Source organism: Prionailurus bengalensis, chromosome E3 (genome assembly GCF_016509475.1).
Source record: "Prionailurus bengalensis isolate Pbe53 chromosome E3, Fcat_Pben_1.1_paternal_pri, whole genome shotgun sequence".
Classification (NCBI taxonomy): domain Eukaryota; kingdom Metazoa; phylum Chordata; class Mammalia; order Carnivora; family Felidae; genus Prionailurus; species Prionailurus bengalensis.
The window spans coordinates 39,869,489-39,896,942 of record NC_057357.1 but is presented as its reverse complement, the minus strand read 5'-3'; the positions used below and the strand labels follow the sequence as shown (position 1 = coordinate 39,896,942).

Here is a 27,454-nt window from a genome sequence, read left to right as displayed (position 1 = left end):
TTATTGAGGCCTCATACACAGTAAAAGTGCATCGATCTTAAGTGTGCAGCTTGATTGAATTTTACATACCTCTACGCCTGTGTGAACACAACCCACATCAAGCCAGAGGATCTTTCCCTCGTTCCAGAAGGTTCCCTCACAGTCCCTCAGCCAGTCAATAGCGGAGACCCCTCCCCCAACGACTTCTCCGACTTCTGTCACCATGGAGTGAGTCATAGCCTCCTCTGCCTGTTCCAGATGGTCTCGCAGACTTGCCATGAGTCTCGCTGCTATGGATCCACCCAATGTCTGGGAAATTCATCCTTTTCTGTTGTTTTAATTGCCATGTGAGCCCTTGTAAGAATACATCCGTCGGTCTGTTCTCCAGTAGGTGGACACCGGGTCATTTGCAGTTTGGGAGCGTTGTAAATAATACTGTGAACATTCTGGTTCCTGTACACTCATTTGTGGACCCAGGCACTCATTTCTCTTGGGTGAAATAGAATTCCGATTGGAACTGCAAGTTCACAGGTAGGTGTGTATGTTTATTGTTATTACTTCCGGTAGGGCCAGGGAGCAGAATTACAAAGGGCCCGGTTTCTTGAAAGCCTACCCTGTGACAGGTGCCCCAGACCCCCAGCTCCCAGAGTGTCAAACTCCTGCTCTTCTCTTGGGCCCCAGGTCTCCATAAAGTCTGCTCTGGACCCACTCCCCCCCCCCCAAACCCATGAGGTAAAACCGGTGACCTCAGTTCCCTTAGGGCCCTGTTTATTTATACGTGGCTCGTTTCTGCTGGTCTCTGTTGGCCTGGGAACCCCTGGAGGAGATTGGAGGGGCCGTGGCCCACAAAGGCAGGGCATGCAAAGTGTTGCTGCCTGGTGCACCCACTGTCCACAAGGGGGGCACCTTCCTCCCTGTGTCTTCCCACTTAGTTTTGGTGGTGGAGCTGACGCGGGGAAGAGCTGGATTTGACAGAAGATCAGAAATCCTGCTTTCACCCAGAAGCATCCGGGGTATATGGTACACTGGCCAGTGCTGTTGCTGTCCAGCCATGGGCCAGCGTGTGCAATACCTGCCCGGGTGCCTTGGTCTCCTGGGCACTGGTAAGCATCTAGGCACTGAGCCCTGCTCCTCATCTGCATTACAGCCCTAAGAGGCAGAGGCTAGTAGTGTCCCCATTCGTGGATGAGGAAACTGAGCCAGAGAGAGTCACCGGCTGGACGAGGTAGGGGTGGGATTAAACTCAGTTGACTCCACAGTGGAGCTCTGCCATACCTGATTGGTTTGACACGTCCTGTGGGTTGTAGGGACTGAGCCGGCACGGTGAGAAATGTGGGGCGGCCAGTGTCGAGAGGGGAGGTGGTTGTGGTCATGGTCCTGCAGGAGGCCGGAAGGGACACTGCACTTTATGGCAGGGGGGCTGACCTTGAGTGAGGTGCCCTGTATAGATGGGGGAGGAGTGCATCATGGTCATGATGTGTTCCCGACACATGGTAGACGTTCAGTGTATACCTGTGACTAGATGGCGCCAGGGTTCCCCAAAGTGAGGAAGCCCCCCCCGCGGGCTATATGGGGCACGGATTTAGATGGTACAAGGACAAACACCAGACGCTATTTAATTTTAACAGCCTTGCATGGATTTAAATTGTATTAGGAACTAATGGGGGTGCCCGGGTGGCTCAGCAGGCCGGGTCTGACTCTTGATGTCGGCTCAGGTCATGGTCCCATGGTTCGTGGGATCGAGCCCCACGTTGGGTTCTGCGCTGACAGTGAGGAGCCTGCTCGGGATTCTTTCTCTCTCCCTCTCTCTCTGCCCCTCCCCTGCTTGCATGCTCACTCTCTCTCTCTCTCTCTCTCTCTCTCTCTCTCTCAAAATAAATAAGCAAACATGAAAAAAGTTGTATTAGAAAATGCAAGTAGCCATTGAATCTGTTTTCGCAGATGGTATTGCTTCCAATGAGCTAAGTAAAAAAGGGAGTCATTTCAAAAGGACTCAAGTGGCACACAAAACAATTCGGAAGCAATCTAAATATTCTTCAGCATGGGATTGGTTCAATACGTCCATCAAAGAACAGAGGTTGAGCAGTCCTCATAAAGGGTGATGGAGTCTCCGTGGCTCTGGCCACGGCAGGTCAGCACAGCACTGACTCTAAAAACACACAGGGTGCCGCTGGAGCCCGTGCCGCGGAGGGCTGGGTCGGGGAGGAGGCTGTTTGGGGGAGTGGGGACTCCGGTTTTCCTGTCTTTCTCTGGCCACTGTGCCTTTCAGTGACCTTAGGCCTGTCTGCCCCTGTACCCGCTGGCCTGCCTGGGCTCTCGCTAACGCAGGACCTGGGACTCACTGGTGCAGGATGCCCTTTCCTGACTCCCAGGGAGCCACCAGGCAGGAGCTTTGGTCCGCTCCGGACATGGTTCTGGAGCACGCGGCAGGCAGGCTCTCTGTCTCCGCTGGGCCGGCTCCTCCTCGTGTCCACCCACACTCAGGGTGTCCTCTGCCTTTGAGACCCTGTCCTATCCCATTCCTCTGGGGCTTCCTCTCTCTCTCTGATGCTGGCTTCACCATTACTCTTCAGCACATCCTTAAGTGAGGTGTCTTCCTGGTCCTCCCTTCCCAGAAGCCCCCTCCACAAGCTCCCCCCAGCCCCCGGTCTTCCTCCGGTTTGTCCCTCTCAGAGACCATCCATCTGGGATCTTCTTGCCTCTATGGGCCCTGAGGTCCTTTTATCCGCACAGCAGTCAGAGGGATCCTTTTGAAATGCGTTCACACCGTCTGCCTATCCCCCTGCATTGGGGAGCAAGCCTCATGCAGAAAGCAACCTCATCGTTACCCCAGTCTGACCTCTGACCATCTGACCTGTGCTTCACACAGGCCAGCTTCTGCCAGGTCAAGGGTCCTCGGGGGCCCAGCTGGGCAGCCCCAGCATGGAGACAGTCTCTGTTTGGTGTCCTTGCCAGGGCAGAACAGTCTACTCTCTGCCCCGTCCCTTGAGTCTCTGCTTGGTCTTTTCTAGAGATTAGCCTTCCTGGAGGAGACCAGTTCTGATTCATCTGAGTCTCTGGGATTCAGCACAGGGCTGGGCCACAGAAGATAACTGATGTGGCAGAGAGCACATCCTTTGGGTTTCCAGCCCATGGCTCTGTGCAGACTTCCGTCTCCAGTCTGCCCTTGGGCAAGCGTCCTATCAGTACTGTGCCTCAGTTTCTTCATCTTCAAAATGGGGGCGATTGGTACTTAAATGAGAAAATCCTGTAAAGTGCTTAGCTTCATAGAGCTAATTAAATATCACCTGAAAAGAATAAAAGGAATTTGTACATGTGTGTTCATGGCAGCACTATTCATAATAGTGGAAAAGGTGGGAACAACCCAACCGAATGCGAAGACTAAATAAATTGTGGTCTTTCCTGGCGATGTAATATTATTCAGCCTATAAAAAGAAATGTAGTGACGTGCTTCCAGTACAGATGAATCTGGGAAACATTATGCTAAGCAAAACAAACCAGATGTACAAGACCACATGTGTAATTCCATTTATTTGAGATTATCCAGAAAAGGCAAATCCTTACAGACTGAAAGTAGTTGCCAGGGGCTGGGAGTAGGGGAGAATGGGGAGTGAGTGCTAAGGGGTTAGGTTTCCTCTTGGAATGACGACAATGTTCTGGAACTTGGCGGTGGTGATGCACATTGTGTGCACGTTGTGAATGCACTAAATGCCATTAAAGGCAACTCTTATGTATATTTATTACAATTTTAAAAATACGCGTAAGTATAAAAGGTTTAGCGAAGCTACCCGTGAGCCAAACCCAAATCGGGTGCCTCCCGGCGACCGTGGCGACAAGGGAGGCTCTGACCCGAGGGGGTGGGGCTGGGGCGACGAGCACCGCACTACCCGCGCACCACACTACCCGCCGGAGCTGGGGTGGGGCAGTGTCTCGCCGGCGGGGCGCCCGCGGCTGCACCACCGGCTCAGAATGTCTGCTTCATCCTTTCCTGAAGCTTCCGGGGCCGCTCGGGGAACCAAGCCCTTCGCCCCTCTGGCATGGCCACGCCCCCGCCTCACCCAGCCCCGCCCCTCGGGCCCGCCTCTGTCCCCGCCCCTCCGCCTGCTAGTCAGTCCGCTCCAGCGTAACCACGCCCCCGAGCAGCCCCTCCCCCTGCCTTCTCTCCGGGAGTCTGGCCCCGCCTCTGAGATTCTAGGCCTCTCTTCCTAGGCTCCGCCCCGCTGCCTGTCTGTCAAACCCACCTGGCTCCGCCCCGTCGGCCTCCTCTCGTCGTTTTCTCTCGCTCGCCTCAGCGCGGCCCGTTGTTATGACGACACGGTCGTAAATCCGCCATCTTCCTGCGGCGCGTTGCGACATGGAGGGCGCGATGGCAGTGCGGGTGACGGCCGCGCATACGGCAGAAGCCCGGGCCGAAGCCGGGCGGGAGGCGGGCGAGGGCGGGGTCGCGGCGGCGGCGGCGGCCTTGGCTCCTGGCGGGTTCCTCGGCCTCCCGGCGCCCTTTAGCGAAGAAGGTAACCGGGCCTGACGGGGCCTGACAGCGTCGGGCGCGGCCGGGGTGGGGACGGCTCAGTCCTGGCTGGAGGCGGCTCCGAGGGCCTAAGCTGTGGACGCGACCGACCGTCCGAGACCCCGGTTCCTTGCGGACCTCACGGGTCCCCAAGGGGTCCTGCATGGCCCTCCACGCGCTCCCCGGCTTCCTCAGACCCTCGGGCCTCTCCTGTGGGGCGCCCATCACCCCGTGGGCCTCGGTGCCCACTCGCGGGTACTCACAGGTGCCCAAGGCTGTGGGGTTGCTCGTGTGTAGACCTCTGCCGTCGCCTCCACTGGCGGCCTTGGCCCTCAGGCCGGCGTTCAGGCGCCTCTTCGCCTCGGGGTCTGGGCAAGGCCCCGCCCTCCTCTGGGCCCCCTCCCAATGCACCTGACGGGTTTCTAGAGCCCTGGCTGGGGTGGGGCTGGAGGCTGGGGGTGCGGTGGGGCGGGGCCTCGCCCCCAGGCCCCCGGCTGCCCCTCGGGGAGGCAGCAGAGCCCAGTGGTGGAGAGCCGGTGGCCTGCAGCCGGCCTGCGGGCTCCATCCCACACCTGCCACTTTCGCCACGTTCTGGTTGTTTGGTCCTGGGCAGGGGATGCTGCTGCCGCTGCTGCTAAAAACGTGTTAAGCACTTACCCGGCATCAGCGTTTTTGTCCTCAAACCAACCCTGGATGCTCCTGTTGTTGTTGTTGTGATTCATTCCCATTTTGTGGATGAGGGAAATTGGGGTTCAAAGGTGTGAAGGTGACCAGGTCACCCAGCTAGTAAGTAGCAAGGATTGGACTGGATGCCAGGGCTGTGTGACTCCTCAACCGACTCCCCTACCTTCCGGGCTGCGCTGCCTCCCCGGACCCCGGTGAGAAGGAAGACAGAGCCGGTGGCAACTGGCTGAGGGCAGAGCGGACGACCGAGCGCCCTGACAGCTTGTGCAGACAGAAGTTGGGTCTCTCTCCTCCGAGCTTGTCTCATGAGGCTATAGACTGGGCCAGACAGGAGGGGGGCTGGCTAGCGATCTTGGGGTAGTGGCCCCTGTCTCCGCAGAGCTCCTATTCTCAGCGCATGGTTTTTTCTTGCTCCTTCTTATTCCAGCTGGGGGAGGGGCAGTACCACTAGGGGCAGTGCCGGCCTGGAGAGGGATCTCTTCGGAGGTTGCTGGGCCCTGCTGTGCTTGCCCCCAGCCTTGTCACTGTTACACGGGGCGGAGTGTGTCCCCTTCTGTGGTGGGTGTTCCTTCGCTGGGGGGAAGGTTAAAAGGGTGGTGGGCACGTCAGTGCTTCGCTTGTGACTGCGAACCATCTGGAGGGGATCGCCCTCTGGCAGGTGGCCTTGTGTGGGCCCGTCATGGGTGTGGTGTGGGCCTCTGTTTGCTCACTGACTCAAAAGACATGGACTGGGCTCCTTCCGTGTGCCAGGCCTGGGTTTGACCTTGATGTGGGACCGGATGTGAGGTGGTGGGAACTGGCAGACTTTTATAGAAGCACAAGGAACATCCTCCCGTCCCTTTGTGCAAATAGCGGGGCATCTGGAGTAGACCCTCAGGTTCAGATTCTGGCCCGAACACTCACCAGCTGGGTGGTCTTGAATCTCAGGTCATTTTCCTGGAATGAGAATAGTCATCCTTATTTCCCCAGGGCGCTGGCTGGATTTGGGGACATCCCCAGTGAGGTGCCTGGCACCCAGGAGGGGCTCAGTGAGTGGGAAGTGCCTCCTGTAGGACCTGGGGCAGGCATGGTCAGCCTACATGGTGAGGGACTTGAGCCTGGGGTGTGGAGCCTCTCTGGGAAGTTCCACCCTGAGTGGAGGGAGCTCCTGCCCGTTCAGAGCCGAAGAAGCAGTCTTAAACTCTGGTCCTCCACTGTCCCCAAACCGGCTTGGGTGAATCCCTCCACCTCTTAGCTACTCCCTGGGGCTCTGTCCCCTCATCTCTGAAGTGGGGGCTTTGGGCACGGCAGCCTCACTGGATCTCTGCAGTCTAACTCTCAGGTTGGGGCCCCCACCTGCTGGATGCTGTTCTCCCTGGGGTGGGCACCTCTTCCGCAGGTCACCAGAGGCTGGAAGGTGCCTGTGGTCCGATGGCACCCTTCGGTGGGTTTGGCCTGGGGCTGGAGGCCCTCCCAGGCCCCACTGAGCACAGGCTTGTTGCAGATGAGGACGATGTGCACAGATGTGGCCGCTGCCAGGCCGAGTTCACTGCCTTGGAAGACTTTGTTCAGCACAAACTCCAGAAAGTCTGCCAGCGGGCCCCTCAGGAGGCCCTGCCTGCCGCCCCTGCTGCTGCTGCGCTGCTGGGCCAGGAGGTGAGCCCTCTCCACCTGCCACCACACGTCCACGCACATGTTCGCCCTCCTCCTTGGGCTCACCTGGTGGCTGGGAAGGGGTGTGTGCGTGCCCTGACAGACCTGCGCAGCCGGTTCTCTGTGGCACGGGGGTGGACAGAGGACAGGCATCTGGTCATGGGTGAGGGAGCCTGGGCCCTGTCCCTAAGAGCTTGGCAGTGTTCCTGGTTTCCTGGATGGCCTGGGATGGCCCTGCCTTCCCAGCAGCCTCTGGCTGAAGCCTGCACAATTGACATCCCTCCTTTCTTGGAGCCTCAGGGTCTGTCCTGGCTCAGTGGCTCAGGGCTGTCATGGTGGCTTTTGTTCTTTTGGCTTCTCTCCTGCCCTATATGCACGGTTTCTTTTTCTTTTCCTTTTTAAAATTTATTTATTTATTTTGAGAGAGAGACAGAGGCTGGGGGAGGAAGAGAGAGAGAGAGAGAATATCCCAAGCAGGCTCCGCACTGTCAGCACAGAGCCTGACGTGGGGCTTGAACTCACAAACTGTGAGATCATGACTTGAGCCAAGAGTCAGATGCTCAACCACCTGAGCGCCCAGGCACCCCTGACACATGGTTTCTCGGGATCCTGCAAAGGGTGGCTCTGGGAGTCCTGCCACTTTGTCATAAACATGGCCAAGGTTGTCATGCTGCACGTGCTTGGGCTGTACGCATCCAGGCCTCTGAAGGTCCCCAGCACCTTTGCACGGTGGTGTTCTCAGGCCCCTCGTCGGATGGCATTGGGAAAGGAGGCTCTGGGAGATGTCAGCCGCCTCAGCTCGTCACAGGGAATGGCCCAGAGGATGGTGGGACTACAGCCATCTCCCTCAGACCCTGTGCTCTTTCCTGGCCCCTCCCGGTGGTGCCCTTTCCTCTAGGAAGGCCCCTGGACCCACATCGCTTGATAGCTTGGCTGGGGCTGGTGGGTGAGGGTGCTGACCTTCATCCCTGCACAGCCAACTGGGCTTCGGGCTGGAACTGCCGGTCACTTCTCCCGGGAGCCCTCTGCAAGGGTGCTCGCTGCTCTGCATCCGGCCCATGGTGGCCAGGGGTGTTTGAGTGACGGGGCTGACCCCTTAGGCCTGGGTTGGAGGGACTAGGGTGGGAGAGATGTCGGGGGAGATGACAGGTCCCACCGCAGCCTTCCCATGTGGAGATAAACCCAAGCCTTCCCTCTCCAAGCCAAGGGAACTCTGGAGCCCTGCAGGAGAATCCTTTCTGTCCCCTGTCCCCCCACGGCAGGTGGTGCCAGCGGTGGCCGGCCCGGAGGAGCCCATCACGGTGGCCCACATCGTGGTGGAGACGGCCGCATTAACGACAGACATCAGCCACGCACCCGACATCGTGGGTAAGCCGGTGTGGTCTCCCAGTGTCTGTCCATGTGTGGCTCTCAGCACAGTTGTTTGTGGTTAGGGCTGGAGGCGAGGGACCCTTGCTGCTGTGACCCTCTGCTCTCCTGAGAGCAAAGCCTGGCTGAGGAGGGCCGAGGCTCTCCAGAGTGAGCACTGGGCACCAAGCCCTGCCCGCCAGGAGAGGGGAGGCGTGTGGCCTGCGCTCAGGGAGTCCTCACTTTGTGCACAGTCACGAGCTGGCTGCTTGCTCCTGCTGCTTCCCTGGTCCTTCCCTGGTCCTTCTGGAATCTTCCCCATTTTTCTGCCAACCCCGGTTCCTGCTCCCCACCCCACAGTCCACTCTGATGGGTCAGGTTGGGGTATGCACAGGATGCACTGGTGGCTCCAGCCCTGTCCGGACCTGCTGTCTGACCTTGGCTCTCCCCTCCCCTGTGGGGGTGGCAACTCCTGCCCTGATTCTCACCTGGCTTTTATGAGCGTATAGTGCCCAGTCAGCCTCCTTGATGGCTCTTTGTAAGTTCGAGTGCCTTGCTGGTGTGCAGCGGGAGAGGGGGGAGTTGGTAGGTCTGGAATGGGAAGGGGGAGCCTTCAAAGGGCAGCCGGACAGGAGGGTGCAGCCTGCTGCCCAGCTTGGAAGGAAGGGTTGTTATCTAGGGCTCTGCTGGGCAGGAGTCTTGGCAGGTGCCTGAGTGGGCGGCTGCACAGGATGTGGCTTTGGGTGACAGGTACACCTTGGCCTTGGGAAGCCCTTGGGACCAGATGGGGCAGGAAGAGGGGTGGAGACCTCGGGAGGGGAGCCGCAGAGTAGGCCTTTCTGCCACGGACCCACCTCAGGGAGGCAGCCGGACATCCATCCTTGTCTCCATGCTGTCCCTTCCCCTGCCTGACATTCCTGTGGACAGGGACATTCACCTGTTGCCATTCTGGATCGGAATGTTGTTGTGTGGGGGGTGGGGCCGTGCTCTGGCCCTGGATGGTGTCATATGGGAAAACAAATCCCCTGGGGTTGGGTGGCACCTCTAGCCAGGCCCCTTCCCGCCCCCCTGACCTCCAGCTGGCCCACACCTGCTGCTCGGTGGCTCGTCCCTGTGCTCTGAGGGCTCCCCTCTGGGTGCCTCCTGCCTCTCTGTCCCCTTGGGAGTTTCCCCCTTTGCAGGCATCTTGGGTGCACCACATGCCCCCTAGGAGTCTGCTCTCCTTGCTCCAGGGTTGGCTAGAGCCCTAAACTGCCAGTTGCTGGCTTCCCAGGATTGGGGGGCCAGGGGCCACAGTCGGCAGGGGGTGTGTGGGGGGCCAGATACCTCTTCCCGGCCCTCCTGCCTCTTGGCTGGGAACAAACTTGCTTTTCATCTCTGGACTCAGGGCAGCCCTGTTCTCCCTTCCTTGAGCCGTCCGCCTGCTGTGTCTTGTGCCACGCTCTATCCCAAGTCCTCTCCTGGCAGAGGTCCCTGGCCTTCTGGAGGTTTGCTTCTGGGGCGGAGCAAAGATAGAGCATCCAGCGCATAAGCCAGGGCATGGGCGAGAGATGGCCTTAATTGTCTGAGTCACGGCGCTTGCGTTCTGTGTGAGAATGGCTTGTCAACACACTATGTCTGGCCGATTGAGATGGTTCCTAAGAAGTGGCTTTACAGCCACTTCCCACATGTCGTTTTTATGAGCAGAAATTATGAGGTGTGTTTACAGCTTAGCTTTGCACGTCGTCAGATCTTTTCATCACCCGTGAGAGGCGCCAAGGCCAGGCCTCCTTCCTCAGGCAGCTCCAGGTTTCTCGGGAGCACTCACTCTCCCGGGAGGGTCCCCGGCCCGCCGGCCTCAAGACACAGTGGGTGACCTCCCCCCCGCCCTCCGAGGCATCTTTCTTACCTGACAGTGGGAGCCGGTGCAGTGAGCGGGGCCGGCCCATCCACCGTCTCTGTGCTGGCACTCAGTTGTCCTCAGAGGGGGCAGGACCCCTGCGCACATCCGGTCCTGCGCTCCTTGGCTTAGGAGGGGGCACCGGTGCTCATGGTGGGTCTCCCCACTGGGCACCTTCTGGGGTCCCGGAGCTCCTCTGGGCGGCCTCCAGCTCAGGGAGCAGATACTAGGCCCTGGAGCTGGAGGGCGGTCAGGACAGCTCCACCGTGTCCTAGCAACGTCCCCGGGCAGGGATCAAAGGAGGTGGCAGGGCCCGCAGGGTCTCGAGGCTCAGGCTGACCCTCTTCTCCTCAGGCGGCGGACACATCAAAGAGGTCATTGTGGCCGCCGAGGCAGAGCCGGGGGACAACGAGATGGCGGAAGCCCCGGGCAGCCCCAGCCGTCAGGGCCCGGGCCTTCCCGGGGAGGGCGAGCAGGCCCAGGTCAAGCTGCTGGTGAACAAGGACGGCCGATACGTGTGCGCGCTGTGCCACAAGACCTTCAAGACGGTGAGGCCGGGGGCTGCGTGCTCGCGGCCCCGCCGGCGGGTGGGGCCGGGCCTCCCTCCCGCTTCCGCCGGGGAGGTGCCTGAGCCCTGCTTCCCCGCCCTCCCCCAGGGCAGCATCCTCAAGGCCCACATGGTCACCCACAGCAGCCGCAAGGACCACGAGTGCAAGCTGTGCGGGGCGTCCTTCCGGACCAAGGGTTCGCTCATCCGGCACCACCGGCGGCACACGGGTGAGCCGGGAGGGGGCCGTGAGCCGGCCTTGTGGCCCCTGCCTCTGGGGGGAACGTGAGGCTGTGGCTGGGGGCCTGCCTGCCCCTTGGCCCCGGGGCTGACCCTGCCCTCTCTGTAGATGAGCGCCCCTATAAGTGCGCCAAGTGCGGGAAGAGCTTCCGGGAGTCGGGTGCGCTGACCCGGCACCTCAAGTCTCTGACCCCGTGCACCGAAAAGATTCGCTTCAGCGCGAGCAAGGACGTGCTTGTGGGCAAAGAGGACACGTCTGCAGGTCCGCGAGGTAGGGGCTCCCCGCCCTGGCCCGGGCCTGGGTGCTGCCCTGGTCAGCGGTCTCTTCAGGGACTCTCCTGGTTCTGCCTTAAAGGATCTGGCGCCTCCACCGTGGGGACTGTTACATCATCATCGGTGACGGGCGAACCTATGGAGACATCGCCCGTGATTCACCTGGTGACAGACGCCAAGGGCACTGTCATCCACGAAGTCCACGTCCAGATGCAAGAACTTCCCTTGGGCATGAAAGCCCTGGCCCCAGAGGTGCGGGCAGGTCAGGGGCTGGCCTCTGTCCGCTCAGTGCCGGGCTCTGTGCCGGTCACTGGCTCCAGCGGGAACGGGACCAAGCTGGCCTGCCTTCCTGGTGCTCAGTGTGGTTGCAGGGGAGACAGAAGACTAATGGCATGCCAGAGGGCAGGGAGGGGTGAGGGACAGGGAGCTGGGGTGAGGTGGAACGGGCTGTGGGGCTCCCCAAGACGTATGCACGGTGCCCCTGGGGCCCCTTGGCTCTGCTCCGTGTAGTGCGTGCAAGTGGGTACCGAGTGTCTCTGCCTGACCAGCTGCCCTCCGTCTGCCTGCCCACAGCCCCCCGGCTCCGAGGAGCTTCCCTGTTCCGGTGAGGGTGGCCGTGAGAACCTGCTGCACCAGGCCATGCAGAACTCTGGCATTGTCCTTGAGCGTGTCACTGGAGAAGAGGGGGCCCTGGAGCAAGCCCCTCCCGCGGCGCCCAGTCCCCAGCCCCTGGGAGACGGTCCCCCGGAGCTGCCGCTGCTGGAGGTGGAGCCATTGGAGACAGTAGGTGCCTGCGCCGCTGGCGAGCTCCTTTGGGGGTCAGGCCTTGGGTACAGGGTCACGACCCTGGCCCTGGAGCCGTCCTTGCTGTGTTCCCTGGGGTGGAAACATTGAGCCACTTTCTGCAGTGATTTTCCCCCATTTACTGCCTTCCCTGGGCTCATGGTGGAGCTTGCCGGTGTGGGGGGGTGCCACAGCTCTGTTCTTGGTGCTGCTGGGGTCCAGCCCGCAGTGGGTGCTGGAGGCATGCTGGGACACCTCCCCCCGCCCGCCAGCAGGTGGCCAGCGGGCCCTCAGCCGTGCCTAGGACCCACCCGTGCCCTCAGTGCAGTGAGACCTTCCCGACGGCAGCCACCCTGGAGGCCCACAAAAGGGGCCACGCAGGTGGGTGGCAGGAGTGGGGGGCAGCTGGCAGCCAGCCAGGATGTGTGTTTGGGGCCCTTGGGTGGCGACCCGGCCTGACATCCCGTGCGGCCCCAGGGCCAAGGCCGTTCACATGCGTGCAGTGTGGCAAGGCCTTCCCCAAGGCCTACCTGCTCAAGAAGCACCAGGAGGTTCACGTGCATGAGCGACGTTTCCGCTGCGGAGACTGCGGGAAGCTCTACAAGACCATCGCACATGTCCGCGGCCACCGGCGCGTCCACTCAGATGAGCGGCCCTATCCGTGTCCTGAGTGTGGCAAGTGCTACAAGACCAAGGTGGGTGCTCGGGCCCCGACCCCTGACCCAAGGGCTCCCCTCTCCTGGGCCAGATCCCTGTCCCGTCCCTGCCTCTTGACCACACAGCCCCTCCCCCAGCCCCTCCGGCCTGGCCCAGAGGCCGAGGCCAGGCCGGCACTGACGGTGCGGGTCCACAGAACGCCCAGCAGGTGCACTTCCGGACGCACCTGGAGGAGAAGCCGCACGTGTGCCCGTTCTGTAGCCGTGGCTTCCGGGAGAAGGGCTCCCTGGTGCGGCACGTGCGGCACCACACGGGCGAGAAGCCCTTCAAGTGCTACCGCTGTGGCCGGGGCTTCGCCGAGCACGGCACCCTCAACCGGCACCTGCGCACCAAAGGTCAGGGCCCGGCGCGGTGGGGGGCGAGGGCGGGGAGGGGTGCCCGGCGTGCTGACCGAGCCCCTCCCCCCCCCCCCCTCGGCCCCAGGCGGCTGCCTGCTGGAGGTGGAGGAGCTGCTGGTGGCCGAGGAGAGCCCCGCGGCCGCCGCCGCAGTCCTCACTGAGGACCCGCACGCCGTGCTGGTTGAGTTCTCTTCCGTGGTGGCCGACACCCAGGAGTACATCATTGAGGTGGGTGCAGCAGGGGCGGGGTGGGACGGTGGCGTGGCGGAGCCTCCCCTGGGGTCGGCTGACCTCTGACCCGTGTCCAGGCTGCTGCGGACGACGCGGAGGCTAGCGAAGCCGCGGAGATCATTGAGGGAGCCCAGACAGAGGTGAGGGGCTGGGGGAGGGCCCAGGAGGGTGGTGTGGGCCCCCGTCCCTCCGCGGCGCGAGCTGAGCGGTGAGCCCCCCGCAGGTGGACAGCCACATCATGAAGGTGGTACAGCAGATCGTGCACCAGGCCAGCGCCGGCCACCAGATCATCGTGCAGAATGTGACTATGGATCAGGAGGCGGGGCTGGGCCCAGAGGCGGCTGCCGCCGACACCATCACCATCGCCACCCCTGAGAGCCTGACGGAACAGGTGGCCATGACGCTGGCCTCGGCCATCAGCGAGGGCACCGTGCTCACAGCCCGTGCGGGTGCAAATGGTGCCGAGCAGGCCACCGTGACCATGGTTTCGTCGGAGGACATTGAAATCCTAGAGCATGCGGGCGAGCTGGTCATCGCCTCACCGGAGGGCCAGCTCGAGGTGCAGACGGTCATTGTCTAGCGTGGCCGTCTGCAGGGTCCTGGAGGCTGGGCTGGGTAGGGGCGAGGGCCCAGAGAAGAAAGAACACAGAATTCAGGTGTTCAGAGGGGATGTGGGAGTGTAAATAGTTTTTTGTTGCTTTACAATAAAATGTGAAAATCTGCCACTTGTGATGTTGCCGTGGCAGCGGCAGCCTCGGGGTCTGGGGCCACTGTCCTGGCAGGTTTCCCTGTGGCAGCACGCCTGCCCGGGCCACCCTCTGGACTCTCATGCCCGGCCGCCCCGCCCAGGGCTCCGGAGGGGCTGGCGGCACCTTGGCGGTGTGTGGGTGTCACTGGCATGTGGACAGGCAGCCTCCTCCTGCTGCCCTGCCCAGTGGGAGTCGTGACTCCAGCTTCCTGAGCCCCCCCCAGGTGGGTGGAAGGGGATGCCGTTTCCCCGCCTCCAGCCCTGGTGCTGTCTGTTGGGACAGGGGACCAAGGCTTTTTCCCTTGAGGTGACAGCGTGTGGGGGGACAGGCCTGCACTGCGTTGTTTTCCCAGAAGGTGCCGCTGAAGGAGGGAGATTTTGGATGACCTAGTTTTGGGGGGTGGGGGGAGGACAGGAACAAGGACTGGACCTTGGATGGCTGACCCTCTTATCCAGTCCTGACATGGTGCTGGGAGGCGGTCAGAGTCTGCGGAGTCCCGCTTCTGATGGGCTTGGGGGCACCAGAGCAGGCCCAGGGTGGATGCCCCTGCCACCTGGCCGTCAGGGCTCTCCCTGGGACCGGCCACCAGGAGTTCCAGCGTCCAACTTCATTGAGGGGGCGGACCCAGAGCAGTCCAGCCCCTCCCCGGACCAGGGCCTCAAATACCCGCCTGAGCCCTGGCACCAGAACTGCTGCCCCACCAAGCGAGGAGTCTGTGTTGTGCCACAGACACACCCCCAGCCTGGATCTCTGACCTAGATCCTGAGCCTCGGCTGCTGCCCCATCCGCATCCCAGGTGAGTGATGGAGCCGGCCTGTGTGGGGGTGCCGGTGGCTGGGGAGGACTGGGCTGACCAGGGGGGTGGATGGGAATGGGGTGCTTGTATTTGGGGCTCAGTTTCCCTATGATGGAAAAGGGCCACGGTAAGCCTAGTGCACCACTGGGGAGACATGGAGACGCAGGGAACCTCTGTGTCAAGCGTTCTCACCGGCCCCCGTGGCCCCGGGGCTGGGGCGGAGAGGGGCGGCTTGGTGTGTCTGACTCCAGATTCGAGCTCAGGAGCGTCTCTGTCACTCCCAGCCGCCCGCTCCGCGCCATGGGTGGGTTCCGGGCCCTAATGGCCGCGCTCTGGGCGCTGGGGGCCGCCGGGGCCGCGGCGCTGCGCATCGGAGCCTTCAACATCCAGAGCTTTGGCGACAGCAAAGTGTCGGACCCAGCCTGCGGCGGTGTCATTGCGCAAGTGAGGCCAGGGGCCGGGAGGCGGGGCCACAGCTGGGCTTCTCCGGTGATTCCGCCGGCGCGTGACCCCGCACCTGCCGGTCCCTCCCCCAGATCGTGGCTGGCTATGACATCACGCTGGTGCAGGAGGTGCGAGACCCGGACCTGAGCGCCGTGTCCGCGCTCATGGAGCAGATCAACAGGTGCGGGGGACAGGGTCCTGCGTTCGGAGCCCAGGCCGGGCTCGCAGGGCCCGGCGGGTGACTTGACCGCGGGCCTGGCCCTTGTCTCCGCAGCGTGTCCAGGCACGAGTACAGCTTCGTGAGCAGCGAGCCCCTGGGTCGGGACCAGTACAAAGAAATGTACCTGTTCGTCTACAGGTGAGGGGCGGGGCGGCGGGGCCTGGGCGCGCAGGGCAAGGAGGGGGCCGGCTCAGCGCCACCACCAGTCTCCTTCCCCCAGGAAGGACGCGGTGTCGGTGGTGGACACGTACCAGTACCCGGATCCGGAGGACGCCTTCAGCCGTGAACCTTTCGTGGTCAAGTTCTCCGCCCCCGGCTCGGGTAAGGCCCCGCCCCTCCCCTTCCGCGGCCCCGCCCCCGCCCCCGCCCCGCCCCACCCCCGCTTCTGACACGCGCCTTCCGCAGCTGCCGGGGAGCTTGTGCTGATCCCGCTGCACGCGGCGCCGCACCAGGCCGTGGCGGAGATCGACGCTCTCTACGACGTGTACCTGGACGTGATCGACAAATGGGGCACCGACGTAAGTCCCGCTCCCGCCCCCAGCGGGCGCGTCCGGGGTGGGGGTGGGGGGCGCGTCCCTCTCGCGGGCTCAGCCCCGGCTTCGCGGCCCCGCAGGACTTGCTGTTCTTGGGCGACTTCAATGCGGACTGCAGCTACGTGAGGGCGCAGGACTGGCCGGCAATCCGCCTGCGCAGTAGCGAGGTCTTCAAGTGGCTCATCCCGGACAGCGCGGACACCACGGTGGGCAACTCGGACTGCGCCTACGACCGCATCGTGGTGTGCGGCGCCCGCCTGCGCAGGAGCCTGAAGCCCCAGTCGGCCGCTGTGCACGACTTCCAGGAGGAGTTCGGCCTGGACCAGACTCAGGTGGGCGTGGGGGGGGGGGGGAGCTGACGGGCGTGGGGGTGGCCACTGTCTTGCTGCCCACGGCCGGGGGCGCCCCTCCCCGCACTAGTGTCTCGGAAGCGCCCTTAGGGGCTCAGTTCTAGCCGAAAGGAACAATTGTGGGATGGCGGGAGGAGATGCCCTTGGCCTCTTCTGGAGTGGGGTCCCCAGTCCGTGCCCCATGCCACCTGCAGGCAGCACAGTGGTCTGTAGATGCCTGCGGGCCCCCCCGGGGCGGGGTGTGGGGGTGTGGAGGGGTGGGAGGTGGAGGGGGTGGAGCTTGCAAGGGAGGAGAGGTTGCCCAGCAGGCCCCACTTCCTCTCCCTCCAGGCCCTTGCCATCAGTGACCACTTTCCTGTGGAGGTGACCCTGAAGTCCCACTGAAAACCTTCAAGGCCTGGTCAGGGCACGCTGCCTCCAGACTCGACCTGAGGAGGACTCTGGCCCCCACAGATCTCCTTCCGGATGGCTGGCCAAGCCCCAGCAAGCCGTGGGGCAGGGCTGGCTGGACAAGAGGCTGTGGACACATCACAGGCCCACTCAGCCTGTCTCCCCATCTGTAAAATGGGCTACGACATCTATCTCCTCCTTGTGAGGAGCACCTACAGGGCGCCGGGCGCGTGGCTGTGCTCAATAAATGGGAGTGAGCACTTAGCCAGGACCACACACTGGTCGGCCTCAAGGCCTCCGTGTCCTTTCTTAGGACTCCACCCCTGTGAGGCCCAGACTTTGGTGCTGCAGCCCAGTGGGTCCCAGGTCCCAGCCCCCTAGGGGAACAGGGATGGCCGGGCCCACCCGTGTCACACCCTGCTGGGAACTGACGCCCTCCAGACCAGGCTCTAGAATGCAGCTCCCGAGTGTGCTTGCTTTCCCTCCGTGCCAACCGTAAATGCGTCCGAGGACTCGTGCTGAGCGCAGCTGGGGACACACACACACACACACACACACACACACACATGCGGGCAGTGCTGACAGGGCCAACCTCACAGTCCCTGCCGCCCTCTCTCTCCCTCAGGGGCGAGCAGGCTGGACGCCTCGCCCAGGCGGGGCGGGTTCCTTCTCAGGAGCCCTGGGCTGGACAAGGACTTGGGGAGAACTGTGGCCTGTGTCCCGGGGAAGCCCAGGGAGGTTGCTGGTTTGGGAAACATCTCACGTTTGGCAACTTTGGGAACTGGCCTGAACTGTGTGGAGGACATACGTTTGCTTCAAGAGCCCGCGTGCCTTTTTCTCAGGTCACCTTCCTAAATTAAGGCCGGGGCTCTTGTGGCACAGACGGGCTCACCCCTCCCTGCTTCCCAAGCACCCGGTCTCTGAACCTTTGTGCCCCCTCCATGTAAACAGGCAGATGGGGTGGCCAGAGTGCTTTCCTCTGGGGGTCCCGTGCGGCTCACCGGCCCACACCGGGCTGGTCACGTGCCCCTAGCAGTCAGGCGGCCGGGCAGCCAGTTACGGGACAACGTGAGGACTTTATTCACACTTCTGCTCGGGGAAAGGGGACATTCAGCAGCGATGTCGCTGAATCCTGCACTGCCCCTCCTGCCAGTTCACGATTCCCCAACAGAGATGCCGCCCCCCGATCCCGCCGTGCCCACTTGCCAGGCGGAAGAGGCGCTCTTGGGGGGCAGTGGCCTTGGGATACTAGCTACCAGGAACAGACCAGCGAGACCAAGAGCTGAAAGTACCTTGAAATCGGAAAATACCTTGCTTAAAACCCATTGGAAGAAGAGGGCCCCCAGAAGGCCACATGTGGTGCAAACCCTGCGTGCGCGGCCCGGACCCTAGCCTTTCTTCTGTCTGAGCTTGTCTAAGTACACGCGCAGGGACTTTTGGATGGAGTCCCTGGAGATGAACTGGAGGAAGTACTGGATGTCCGCGTCGCGCTGTTTGACCAGGCGGTCGGCTGTGGGCTTGCGCATCAGATTCTTGGTCAGCTGTCGAGAGTGGTCTACAGAAAGGGGTCCGTGTGTGAGAACCCACCCCAAGATGGTCGTATCGTGCCCAACCTTTCCGAGAGACTTCCAACAGAAGCTCTGCCAGGACACTGAGAAAATACAACTAAGCAAAGAAAAAAATGAAAATCACCTGTTCCCCACTGCCTACCCATTTCCTTGAAAAACATCCAGGGTGCCTTGCCTTTTATCCTGTTATTCTCACTCAACTATACTATGGGGGATAGTTTCCCTCCACTACAGGTTCTCTTACGACGTAAATAACAGCGGCACAGCATGTAGCCGTGTGTCTGTGTCAGGGGTCAGCAAACCTGGCCCCCGTGGCCCGTGAGCTAAGAATCGTTTCTCCTTTTTTTTTTTTTTTTTTTAAAGTAGGCTTCACACCCATGGCAGAGCCCAACGTGGGGCTTGAAAGCACGACCCCGAGCTCGAGACCCTGAGCTGAGATCAAGAGTCGGACGCTTAACCTACTGAGCCACCAAGGTGCCCCGGTTTTTACATTTTTATATAATTGGAAAAAAAGAACTGAAAAAAAGACATTTTTGGGACACGTGAAGATTATATGAAATTTAGGTATCAGGGGCGCCAGTTCTACTGAACACAGACGGGCTCTGGCGGCCTCCGTGCTCCAACGCCACAGTGTGGCGGACACTGACCCACCAGGCTGAAGATCCACCTGGCCCTTTAGACACGGTCCGCTGACCTCCGGGCTCCGTCATAGCTGACATCACCAGCCCTATTTCTATAAACGGACACGCAGGCTGTTTCTACTTGTGCAGCGGGTTGAACAGTGGAGCCCCCAAAAGATCCATACAAGTGCACAGCACAGCTCTAGAATCTGTGCCTGTGGCCTTATTTGGAAAGGGGTTTCTGTGGAGGTAGATGGAATGAGGTCATCGTGGGTTTAGGGTGGGCCCTAAATGCCACAAACGTCCTAACAGGAGAAAGGAGGGGGGGTGTGCAACTGGAGGCCATGTGAAGGGGAAAGGGGAAAGCGGAGCTGGGCGCGACGCATCTACAAGCCAAGGAATGTCTGGAGCCCCCAGTGGCAGGAAGGAGCCTCCCCTAGGGCCTCTGGAGAGAGCACCGCCCTGCCCCAACACTGATTTTGGTCTCCTGGTCTGCTGACTTCGAGAACACATTTTGTTGTTTTAAGCACCTCCCCCCACCTCGGGGTAATCTGTTATAGTGACCTCAGGACACTAAGTCCGCTCTTATAAATGGCACGTCCATGACTTGCACGGAGCACCTTGGCGTGAAGGCTCTGGTCTCACCAGAGCATCCGGCCGTGGCGGGGGGAGGCTCGCCCGTCGGTGCGCACACCTGCAGCCCCTCCCTGTGCCCCTCACCTGGAACGGCCAGCCACTGGGCCATCACTGACAGTGCCGTGCTGTGCACTTGGTCCTCGGGCACCACCTGGTCTACCATGCCCACCCGCAGGGCCTCCGCGGGCGGGAAGAGCAGCCCCAGCTGCAGGGCGCGCTCTGCCGTGCGGTGGCCGACGGTGTTCACCAGGGTGTCTTTAAACCTGGAACACAATTCGCTTGCTGGAGGCTCCCAGGCAGACGGGCTCGCCCAGGGCAGAGCGGAGTGCGGGCCCAGCCCCCGGCCTTACCAGGAGGGGGCAACGATGCCCAGCAGAGTCTCGTTCAGCCCGATGTTGTACTTGGGGTTGTCCGCCAGGACGCGGTAGTCACAGGTGAGGCTGATCAGGCAGCCTCCCGCGGGGCTGACTCCCTGCGGGGGAAGACGCGCCGTCTGGCTCTGGTGCTGCGGGGGCGCGTCCCGACTGCGCTCCGGAGAGCCGGGTCCCATGGTGGGTGTGCGCCCCCGGGGCTGCACCCACACCGGCTGGGCTGGCCGTGCACCACGGGGACTCGGGCTTGCCCGTCAGCCCCGTCACCTCGTAGGGCCACCAGCTCTCGGGGGCCAGAAAATCTCCCTCCTGTCTGGGTGGCAAGCCGTCTTTCTTTTCACGGCTTCGGTCCGGATGCTAAAACGCCAAACTAGCATCTGGCCGGAGCGGTCACAACCCGTCACGGCCCACGGGACCCATCGCCATCCCCAGCGGGATGTCCTGGGAACCCCAAACTCACACCGCCCTCATCTCACGCACTGCACTGCCTTGAACAGAGACGGCAAGCTGCCGTCGGCTGTCACGCGCCTCGTGGGTCGTCCTGACTCTCGCCACCCTCCCGTCCCCTGGCTCAGACCCTTCTGGCACCTCACCTGGGGTGTCCCCTGTCTTCAGGCACACCGGTTCCTGAGCGTGAACAGCCCCTACCTTCTCGAGGGCAGACAGGAACGATGTTTCCAGATGTGAATCTGATCCCCTCCTCAAGCCCCTCTCCCTATACAGCCCTCTTGCCGGGCCGCGTCGACCACGTGCCTTGGTCCCTGCCCCCGCCCCGCGAAGTACCCCGTCACCAGGTCACGCCTGTCTGCAGTGGAGGCTCCCCTGTGCACATCCGAGGGTCTCCCCCAACTGTTCCCTTCCCAGCCTTCCCAAGGACAGGACCTCTTCGTGCCCCCCCCCACGCGCTGGGCTGGCTCTGGTGAGCCAGCGAGGCCACTCAGGAGGGGGGACACTCACGTTGATGGCAGCAATCAGCACCAGGTTGGACAGGTAGAGGCGCAGCCACAGCTCCTGCACGGCCCTCCAGTACTCGGCATAGTGCGCTTGGCTCTTCCCGCACATCTCCGTCAGGTCCAGGCCAGCCGAGAAGATCCCGGGGCAGTCCTAACGGAGTGAAGGAGCCAGGGGCCCCGTCACCGTCCATCTCCTGGCAGCAACCCGTCCCCGGGGCCCGGGAGCCCACAGGCGCTCAAGACGCAGTGGGGGCGAGGTCATGTTCAAGGTGGCAGGATCAGGCCCCCAGGAGCAGAAGATGGGACCTCCCTCGGACTTAGCTCCTCCTACTTTCCAGTTTCAAATGGGAAAAGGCAAAACAGGCAGGCAGGGTCGGGTGCTCCCCCAGGAACATAAACAGCGGGCTCTGGGCACGGCTGCGTGTGCGGTCCCGGGCAGGGGAACTCAGAGGCCCGGAGGGGGCACACGTTCTGATTTACCCTCGAGGTCAAGAACGCTGCAGACGCCAGCGCAGGCTGGGAGGAGCTGCCGTCAGAAGCAAGCCAGGACGGGAAGGGACAGCAATGAGCTGAGAAGCCAGAACTCTGCCCTGGGTGGTCACGCACGAGACAGAAGCCTGGCCTAGAAGGCCGTGGGTCCCGTGTGGACGCCCCAGGTCCCAACACAGCCCCCACAGAGCGGGGGAAGCAGACACAGGGGACCGCCAGCACGGCGCTGCTTTCCAGCAAACACTGCCGGCCCAGAGGCGGGGCGGGGTTGCTCCGTGGCCACCACGCGGGGCCGTCGCGTGGTCACAACGTTTCTAAGTGAACGAGATGTTCCCGTGGTTGGAGCGTGTCCGGGGTGGCGTGACCTGTTACCGACACGTGAAGCACGGGACGGTCACAGGCGACGTCTCCATATCCTCACATTAAGCGACAGGACCAAGCTCGTGTGCAGGGTGAAGAGTGCAATTCCACGTGCACCTGTGCACGCAGACACTTGGAGGCTGACCTGTCGTCTCCCTAGGCCGTGTGCCACCGCGACCTGGCTGTCACAGGCGCCCCGGGGACAGGGTGGCGGTGGGGGCAGGGCTGCCCCCGCTCTGAGCGCGTGCCTCCTTCCCTAACCAATGCCGAACGCGGGCACCCCTCCCCGCCCTCCAAATACCCCACACAGCTCATCTGCATGTGGCGGGGAAGAGGGCGCCCACGGTCCGGACGCTCGAGGAAAGCTTGTGGCTTCGGGAGAGACACCGCAGTCATGCTGACGGGGGCTTGCCCCGCCAGACGGACCGGACGGGCTGTGATCTGGGACTCGGCAGCCCGTCTGCAGCGGGCCGAACCGTGTCTGCCTTTACCCCCAGTGCCCACGAGTGTGACTGTCTTCAAAACGGGGTCTTTGCAGATGTGACCAACGTGAGACCACGTGAGAGCAGGGGTCCTTCTAAGGGGAGGGAAACGTGGACACAGAGACCCGGGGTGGAGGAGGCGGGGTAGGGGGGTGCCAGGACCCGGCAGCAGCTGCAAGAAGTGGAGAGGGACGCTCCAGGAGAGCGGAGAAAAACGCGCTGCTGTTGTCGCGAGCCCTCGTCTGCGGCCTCTATCGCGTGTCCCCACAAGAGCAGCGTCACGTCGCACCGTCATCTGCCGAGGGCCCACTGGGCAGGCCTTGTGCTGCAGACACAGTAGGCACCCAGCCATAGACACACGGAGACACATTTGTAAGATGACACAGTCCCGGGGACAATGTGGGCTTTGGAGGGACACACGCCGGCTCCCCATCCCCCTGGGGCCGTGCCGCTTTGAGGACGGGCCGCACGGAGCCCCGCTTTGTTGCAGAGGGACAGAAGTCGTGGGTCTTCCCAGCTCTCGTTTCCCGGCGTGATCAATCACGCTGTGAAACTTCTTGAAGGGAATATTTTCAGAAATTTTCCCAAGCAAAACGCTCCCAGGGAACTGCAACACGTCCAGACAGGTCAGCCTCAACTGTCACAGTGACCCGTGCCCATGAACGCCAGCCCTGCCCCTGGAGTGCCACCCTTTTCCCCGGGGGCCACTCCATGAGACGCCCCTGGTGCGTGCATCAGACCCACCCCGAGAGCTCAGAGCTGGGACAACACCAGGTCACACCCAGGACAGGCCAAGGGGTTAAGGAAAGCAGGCGTGTGCCCAGTGGACGTGCCAAGCCTGGCCCGGAAGAGACCGTGACCCTCTGCCTTTAACAATGGTGCGACGAGAGGTCCTCACTGATCTCTGTAGAACGGTGGCCCTTCTACTGGGAGACACTCACGTGGAGGCTCCCCCCAACTCGAAAGGCGACTCCAGGACTCTTCCTGACACGACGAAGGGCTTGTTACATCAGGCCGCGCTCCCATCTACTTCCTCTCCTGGCAAAGTAGGTGGGGCTGCTGGAGCCGGCGTGGCCCCCGATCCTGTCGGTCTATGGGGTCTACCCGGCCCAGGCCGAGGACCGCCCCCTCCCCGGCCTCACCGGTGACACCCCTCCCACAGATGTCATTAAACAGCAGCATCTGTCGGCTCTTGGACGCAACACCAAGGTTCCCTAGAGAATTCAGAAAGGAAAATCTGCCCCCTGAGAACTTGACTCTAAGGCCCACGTGAAGAGGAACGAGGGAGCGTGGCCACCAGGGAACACGCCTAGTGGCTCCACTGCCAACAGGATATCCTGGTGGACTACCTGTCACCAATCAGCGCAGGCTCCAGGCCACCCCTGCAGACAATTCACTGCCCTCCCCTGAGTTCTGGCCCGACTTCAGGGCACTGAGGCTCTCCTCACAGTCCATCCTGGGGCAGAGGTCGCGGTGCTCTGGGGGGAGCCATCTGCCCACAGCATGGCAGGACCACTGGGGGCCCCCCTGGACCAGGCCCAGGACTAGGGTCCCTGGTGGCACCGGCATCCGGGTCTACCTGGTCATTCTACAGCACGTGACGTGTGGACGTGACCTCGCAGCAGGTTCCTGCCGTGATCGGAACTCGGGGAACCAACGAGCACCCACCGAAGTCACGATGACGCCTCGGAAGGTCTTGTCGTTTTCCAGTTTCTCCAGGCTGATGACAAACTCCGTCAGCACCTCCAGGCTGAGGCTGTTCACCGGGGGGTTCTTCAACTTTATCACGGCGACCCCTAGTTTGAAAATGAAGAGGAGAAAGCTCACACCCAGGACTGGAAAAGCACACCCAACCATCCCGCACCTTCAACCTGGCCATGGGAAGGGACAGTTTTCATTTTTAACTTTTGGGTATTAAAATTGGTTAAGTTTATTTATTTGAGAGAGCGAGCCAGCTTGTATGTGCGTGTGGGGGAAGGGCAGAGAGGGAAAGAGAATCCTAAGCAGGCTCTGCACCGTCGGCACGAAGCCCGATGCGGGGCTTGGACTCAGACTTCGAGATCATGACCTGAGCCGAAGTCGGGACACTCAAGCGACGGAGCCGCCCAGGCGCCCTGGTTTGTTTTTTTTTTTTAATTTTTTTTGTTTTAACGTTTTATTTATTTTTGAGAGAGAGAGAGAGACAGAGCATGAACGGGGGAGGGGCAGAGAGAGAGGGAGACACAGAATCGGAAGCAGGCTCCAGGCTCTGAGCCATCAGCCCAGAGCCCGACGCGGGGCTCGAACTCACGGACCGCGAGATCGTGACCTGAGCTGAAGTTGGCCGCTCAACTGACTGAGCCACCCAGGCGCCCCTGGTTTTTGTTTTTCAAATGCAAGTGAGATTCACCTAACGTAAATTAACTATTTAAAAGTGGACAGTCCACGGGGCGCCTGGGTGGCTCCATCGGTTGAGCGTCCGACTTCGGCTCAGGTCATGACCTCGCGGTTCGTGAGTCCGAGCCCCGCGTCGGGCTCTGTGCTGACGGCTCGGAGCCTGGAGCCTGCTTCTGATTCTGTGTCTCCCTCTCACTCTGCCCCTCCCCTGCTTCTGCTCTGTCTCTCTCTCCAAAATAAACATTAAAAAAAAATAAAGTGGGCAGTCCAGGTCAATAGGGACATGCACAGTGTCCCAATGCTACCACGATCTAATTGCCGGGCATTTCTATCCCACACAGGACCCTGCGCCCACGAGCAGTTCCCGCTCCTCCCTGGCCCCTGGCCACTGAGTGTCTACTTTCTGCCTCTACGGACCCATCTACTCTGGACGTTTTGTGTGCATGGAAGCACACAACCTTTTATGTGTGGCTCCTTTCACTGAGCACCGTGTTCTCCAGGCCGGCCTGTGCCGCTGGGTCAACGTCCCCCCGCTTTCTGAGGCCCAGTGTCTCCCTGCACACGTGTGGACCGCACTGTATCTGTTCGTGTGCTGGTGGACACTGGCTCCCTTCCACCTTGAGAGTCTTGTGACTACTGCAGCCATGAACGTTCATGAGCAAATATCTGTCTGTTTATCTTGTTCCTCCAGATGCCAGTCCTCTGTCCCCAGGGGAGTAGGAGATGGCCTTACTTTCCTGAGTGAGGGAGCAGACTCTAAGACAGGATATGAAGGAGGAACTGCACTGGGGGTTCTGGTTCTTGCTAAACATGTTGGCGGGCTGACGTTCTTAAATTCTCCACGATCCGCATGTGCGTCCTGCCAGCAGCGGGGGAGGCCGGGAGGGGGGGGGGGCAGACCAGCACTTGGGACAGGGCAGCCACCAGCCTGGGCCAGCTGAGGCCATCTGTTCTGGCTACCTGGCCCAAGGACAGACCCCAAGGGCTTTCGAAGGGCCACCGTTTATTTAGGCTACATTTCCCTGGTCAGGACCTTAGAAATCAACATAATTTCTTAGAAGTCTTAGAAATCAACATGTTTATGGTCAACATAAACAGTCCTCTAGGAGTGAGAACCAAGTCCTGAAGACAAACGGGCTGTTTTGAGACCTCCGGCTTCTGAGGGAGAGGTTACTTACTAACCAGCTACAGGAACGTACAGGGACGTGTAAGAAGCGATCAAAATTCCCAGAAGCAAGCTCCCCGAACTTGGTTCAGAGGGAAGTTTTTGAGGCTGACTGGATTTTTACAGAGCCCGGTCCAGCAGAATCAAGGACACTCAGGGGAGAGGGTTAAGGTTTCCATGAGTTGACACAGAGGACCTGGGGCGAATCCAGGTCACGGGGGAGGTGGGCTGAGGCCGCAGCCCCCCAACCACAGCAGCCCCCCAGCTCCTCTCCTAGGCCTGAGCACAGCGTGTCCCCAAAACCTGGAAGTAGGCCCAGCCCTGGCTGCAAGCCTTCTCAGGACCCAGGTCGGGAACATTCTCAGGTAGAGAAAACTCAAGGGTGCTTTTTCTCCCTTTTCTGTCCCTTTTGGAGAGTTTTCCCAGAGGCTCTGATGGGGGTGGGAGGTGGCTCCTGGCTTTAATTAGTAAACCATCTGCTAGGTCCTGTGCCATGCCAGAATATTAAAAAAAAAAAAATTACTTTACTCTAAAAGACTTCCATTATTTTCAATTTCCAACTGAAGAGTTTAGATGGAGGAGCATACCCCTCAAACTTTACAAACCAAAACACTTTTATCTTCATAATGAACTGGGGAAAAGCACGTGGGCTGATGACCTTTAAGCTTTGAACGCAACAGAAACGGTCTTCGAACAGGGCTTGATCTCCAATGGCCTTCACGGGTCCCCAGGAGCCGCGGTCAGGAAGACAAGCGGCGGGCGAGGAGGGAGCGGGCGTGGGACGGCGTGGCACCCCTGCTTCGAGTCCTCCAGGCCCCGGGGCAGGCCGAGCCAGGGAAAGCCCAGCCGGCGGGGGCCCGGCGTAGGCGCCCTCGCCCGAACGTGCGGACGCAGGAGCGCTTACCTTTCGCCGGGTCCGTCTCCACCAGCACCCGAGGGCTCCCGAAACACCGCACACCGTCCCCGCCGCCGGCGGCCGGCCCCGTCCGCCCGGGAACCGCGTCCGGCAGCCGGGACCCTACGAACGACAGCGCGAGGCCCGTTAGCCCCGGACCCCAGTCAGCTCCCCGGCTCCCTCCAGCTCCCTGAGGTCCCCGGCACCAACCTGTCCCCAATCCCGCCCCCCCTCCCTCCCTTCCCCCCCTGCCCCCCCCCCCCCCCGTCCCTCCCAGCTCCCTCGGGTCCGGGGCCCCTGTCTCCTCCGGCCCCCCCTCCCGGCTCCCCGGGCCCCTGCCGCCCCGCACCCCCCAACTCCAGCCCCCCGGAGTCACGCACACGGGCGGAGCAGGTTGCGGGCCAGGACGCGCGCTCCGACCATCAGCGCCATCTTGACCAGGCCAAGTTGGGGTCTGGCCGCCCCGGCCCACGCCCCGCCTCCAGCAGCCCCGCCCCACTTGGCGTGTCGGGTGTCGAGGGCGGGGCACTGCCGGGAGACAGTGGTTAGCAGGAGAGCTGGGGGAGCGCCGCAGTGACGCTAGGTGGCGGCGGCAGGAGGGCTGGCGTGGGCCCGTCTGGGACGAACTCTCCTCACAAACCCGGAGGCCACCGCGCTCGCCTCCACCCACGTCTGAACCCCTGGGAGGCTGGCACGCTTCCCACGCTGCCCACCAACCAAAGCTAAGGTCGAGGCAGTGGCAGCGGGAGCTGCGGATGGGGGGTGGGGTGACTGCACGACTCAGGGAGCGTGTGAGTCCCGGAGTCGGTCGTGAGCTTGAGGCCATAAGGGCCTTTGCGGGTAGCAGCAGCCCCAGCCATCCCAGCAGGCGCAAGGAAGGCAAGCGGATGACGCCAGGGT

The 27,454-nt window shown here is 61.7% G+C and overlaps 3 protein-coding genes and 1 long non-coding RNA gene across 9 annotated transcripts; 2 read left to right on the top strand and 2 right to left on the bottom strand.

Moving 5' to 3' along the window:
* Nucleotides 1-1,579: 1,579 nt before the first annotated feature.
* Nucleotides 1,580-4,331, bottom strand: LOC122471813. Its single transcript, XR_006294286.1, has 2 exons — nucleotides 4,221-4,331; nucleotides 1,580-3,266 (listed from the first exon to the last, which is right to left on the bottom strand). It is a non-coding gene; the product is annotated as an uncharacterized LOC122471813 (long non-coding RNA).
* A 2-nt stretch (nucleotides 4,332-4,333) lies between these two features.
* Nucleotides 4,334-13,879, top strand: E4F1 (E4F transcription factor 1). Of its 5 annotated transcripts, none has more exons than XM_043560892.1 (14): nucleotides 4,334-4,490; nucleotides 6,654-6,805; nucleotides 8,065-8,170; nucleotides 10,383-10,576; nucleotides 10,685-10,805; nucleotides 10,925-11,077; nucleotides 11,171-11,340; nucleotides 11,662-11,871; nucleotides 12,147-12,252; nucleotides 12,349-12,566; nucleotides 12,725-12,923; nucleotides 13,012-13,154; nucleotides 13,235-13,297; nucleotides 13,381-13,879. In XM_043560892.1, the coding sequence occupies exons 1-14, from the start codon at nucleotides 4,334-4,336 to the stop codon at nucleotides 13,735-13,737; spliced, it is 2,349 nt and encodes a 782-aa protein (XP_043416827.1). In that variant the 3' UTR covers nucleotides 13,738-13,879. The 5 variants fall into 5 exon arrangements, with proteins under 5 accessions (XP_043416827.1, XP_043416826.1, XP_043416825.1 ...); XM_043560891.1 differs by having other exon boundaries at nucleotides 12,144-12,252; XM_043560890.1 differs by having other exon boundaries at nucleotides 10,925-11,086.
* Nucleotides 13,880-13,988: 109 nt separating this feature from the next.
* DNASE1L2 (deoxyribonuclease 1 like 2) lies at nucleotides 13,989-16,910 on the top strand. The gene is made up of 8 exons (XM_043560901.1): nucleotides 13,989-14,702; nucleotides 14,987-15,146; nucleotides 15,239-15,327; nucleotides 15,421-15,504; nucleotides 15,587-15,687; nucleotides 15,772-15,884; nucleotides 15,980-16,231; nucleotides 16,580-16,910. Exons 2-8 carry the CDS (start codon nucleotides 15,003-15,005, stop codon nucleotides 16,631-16,633), a joined length of 837 nt encoding a protein of 278 aa, XP_043416836.1. The 5' UTR covers nucleotides 13,989-14,702; nucleotides 14,987-15,002; the 3' UTR covers nucleotides 16,634-16,910.
* Nucleotides 16,911-17,695: 785 nt separating this feature from the next.
* On the bottom strand, nucleotides 17,696-27,065 carry ECI1 (enoyl-CoA delta isomerase 1). 2 transcript variants are annotated; one of them, XM_043560899.1, is made up of 7 exons: nucleotides 26,935-27,065; nucleotides 26,564-26,677; nucleotides 23,787-23,914; nucleotides 20,792-20,938; nucleotides 19,814-19,935; nucleotides 19,548-19,726; nucleotides 17,696-18,194 (listed from the first exon to the last, which is right to left on the bottom strand). In XM_043560899.1, the coding sequence occupies exons 1-7, from the start codon at nucleotides 26,984-26,986 to the stop codon at nucleotides 18,028-18,030; spliced, it is 909 nt and encodes a 302-aa protein (XP_043416834.1). In that variant the 5' UTR covers nucleotides 26,987-27,065; the 3' UTR covers nucleotides 17,696-18,027. The 2 variants fall into 2 exon arrangements, with proteins under 2 accessions (XP_043416834.1, XP_043416835.1); XM_043560900.1 differs by lacking the exon at nucleotides 17,696-18,194 and adding an exon at nucleotides 18,667-19,068.
* Nucleotides 27,066-27,454: the final 389 nt, after the last annotated feature.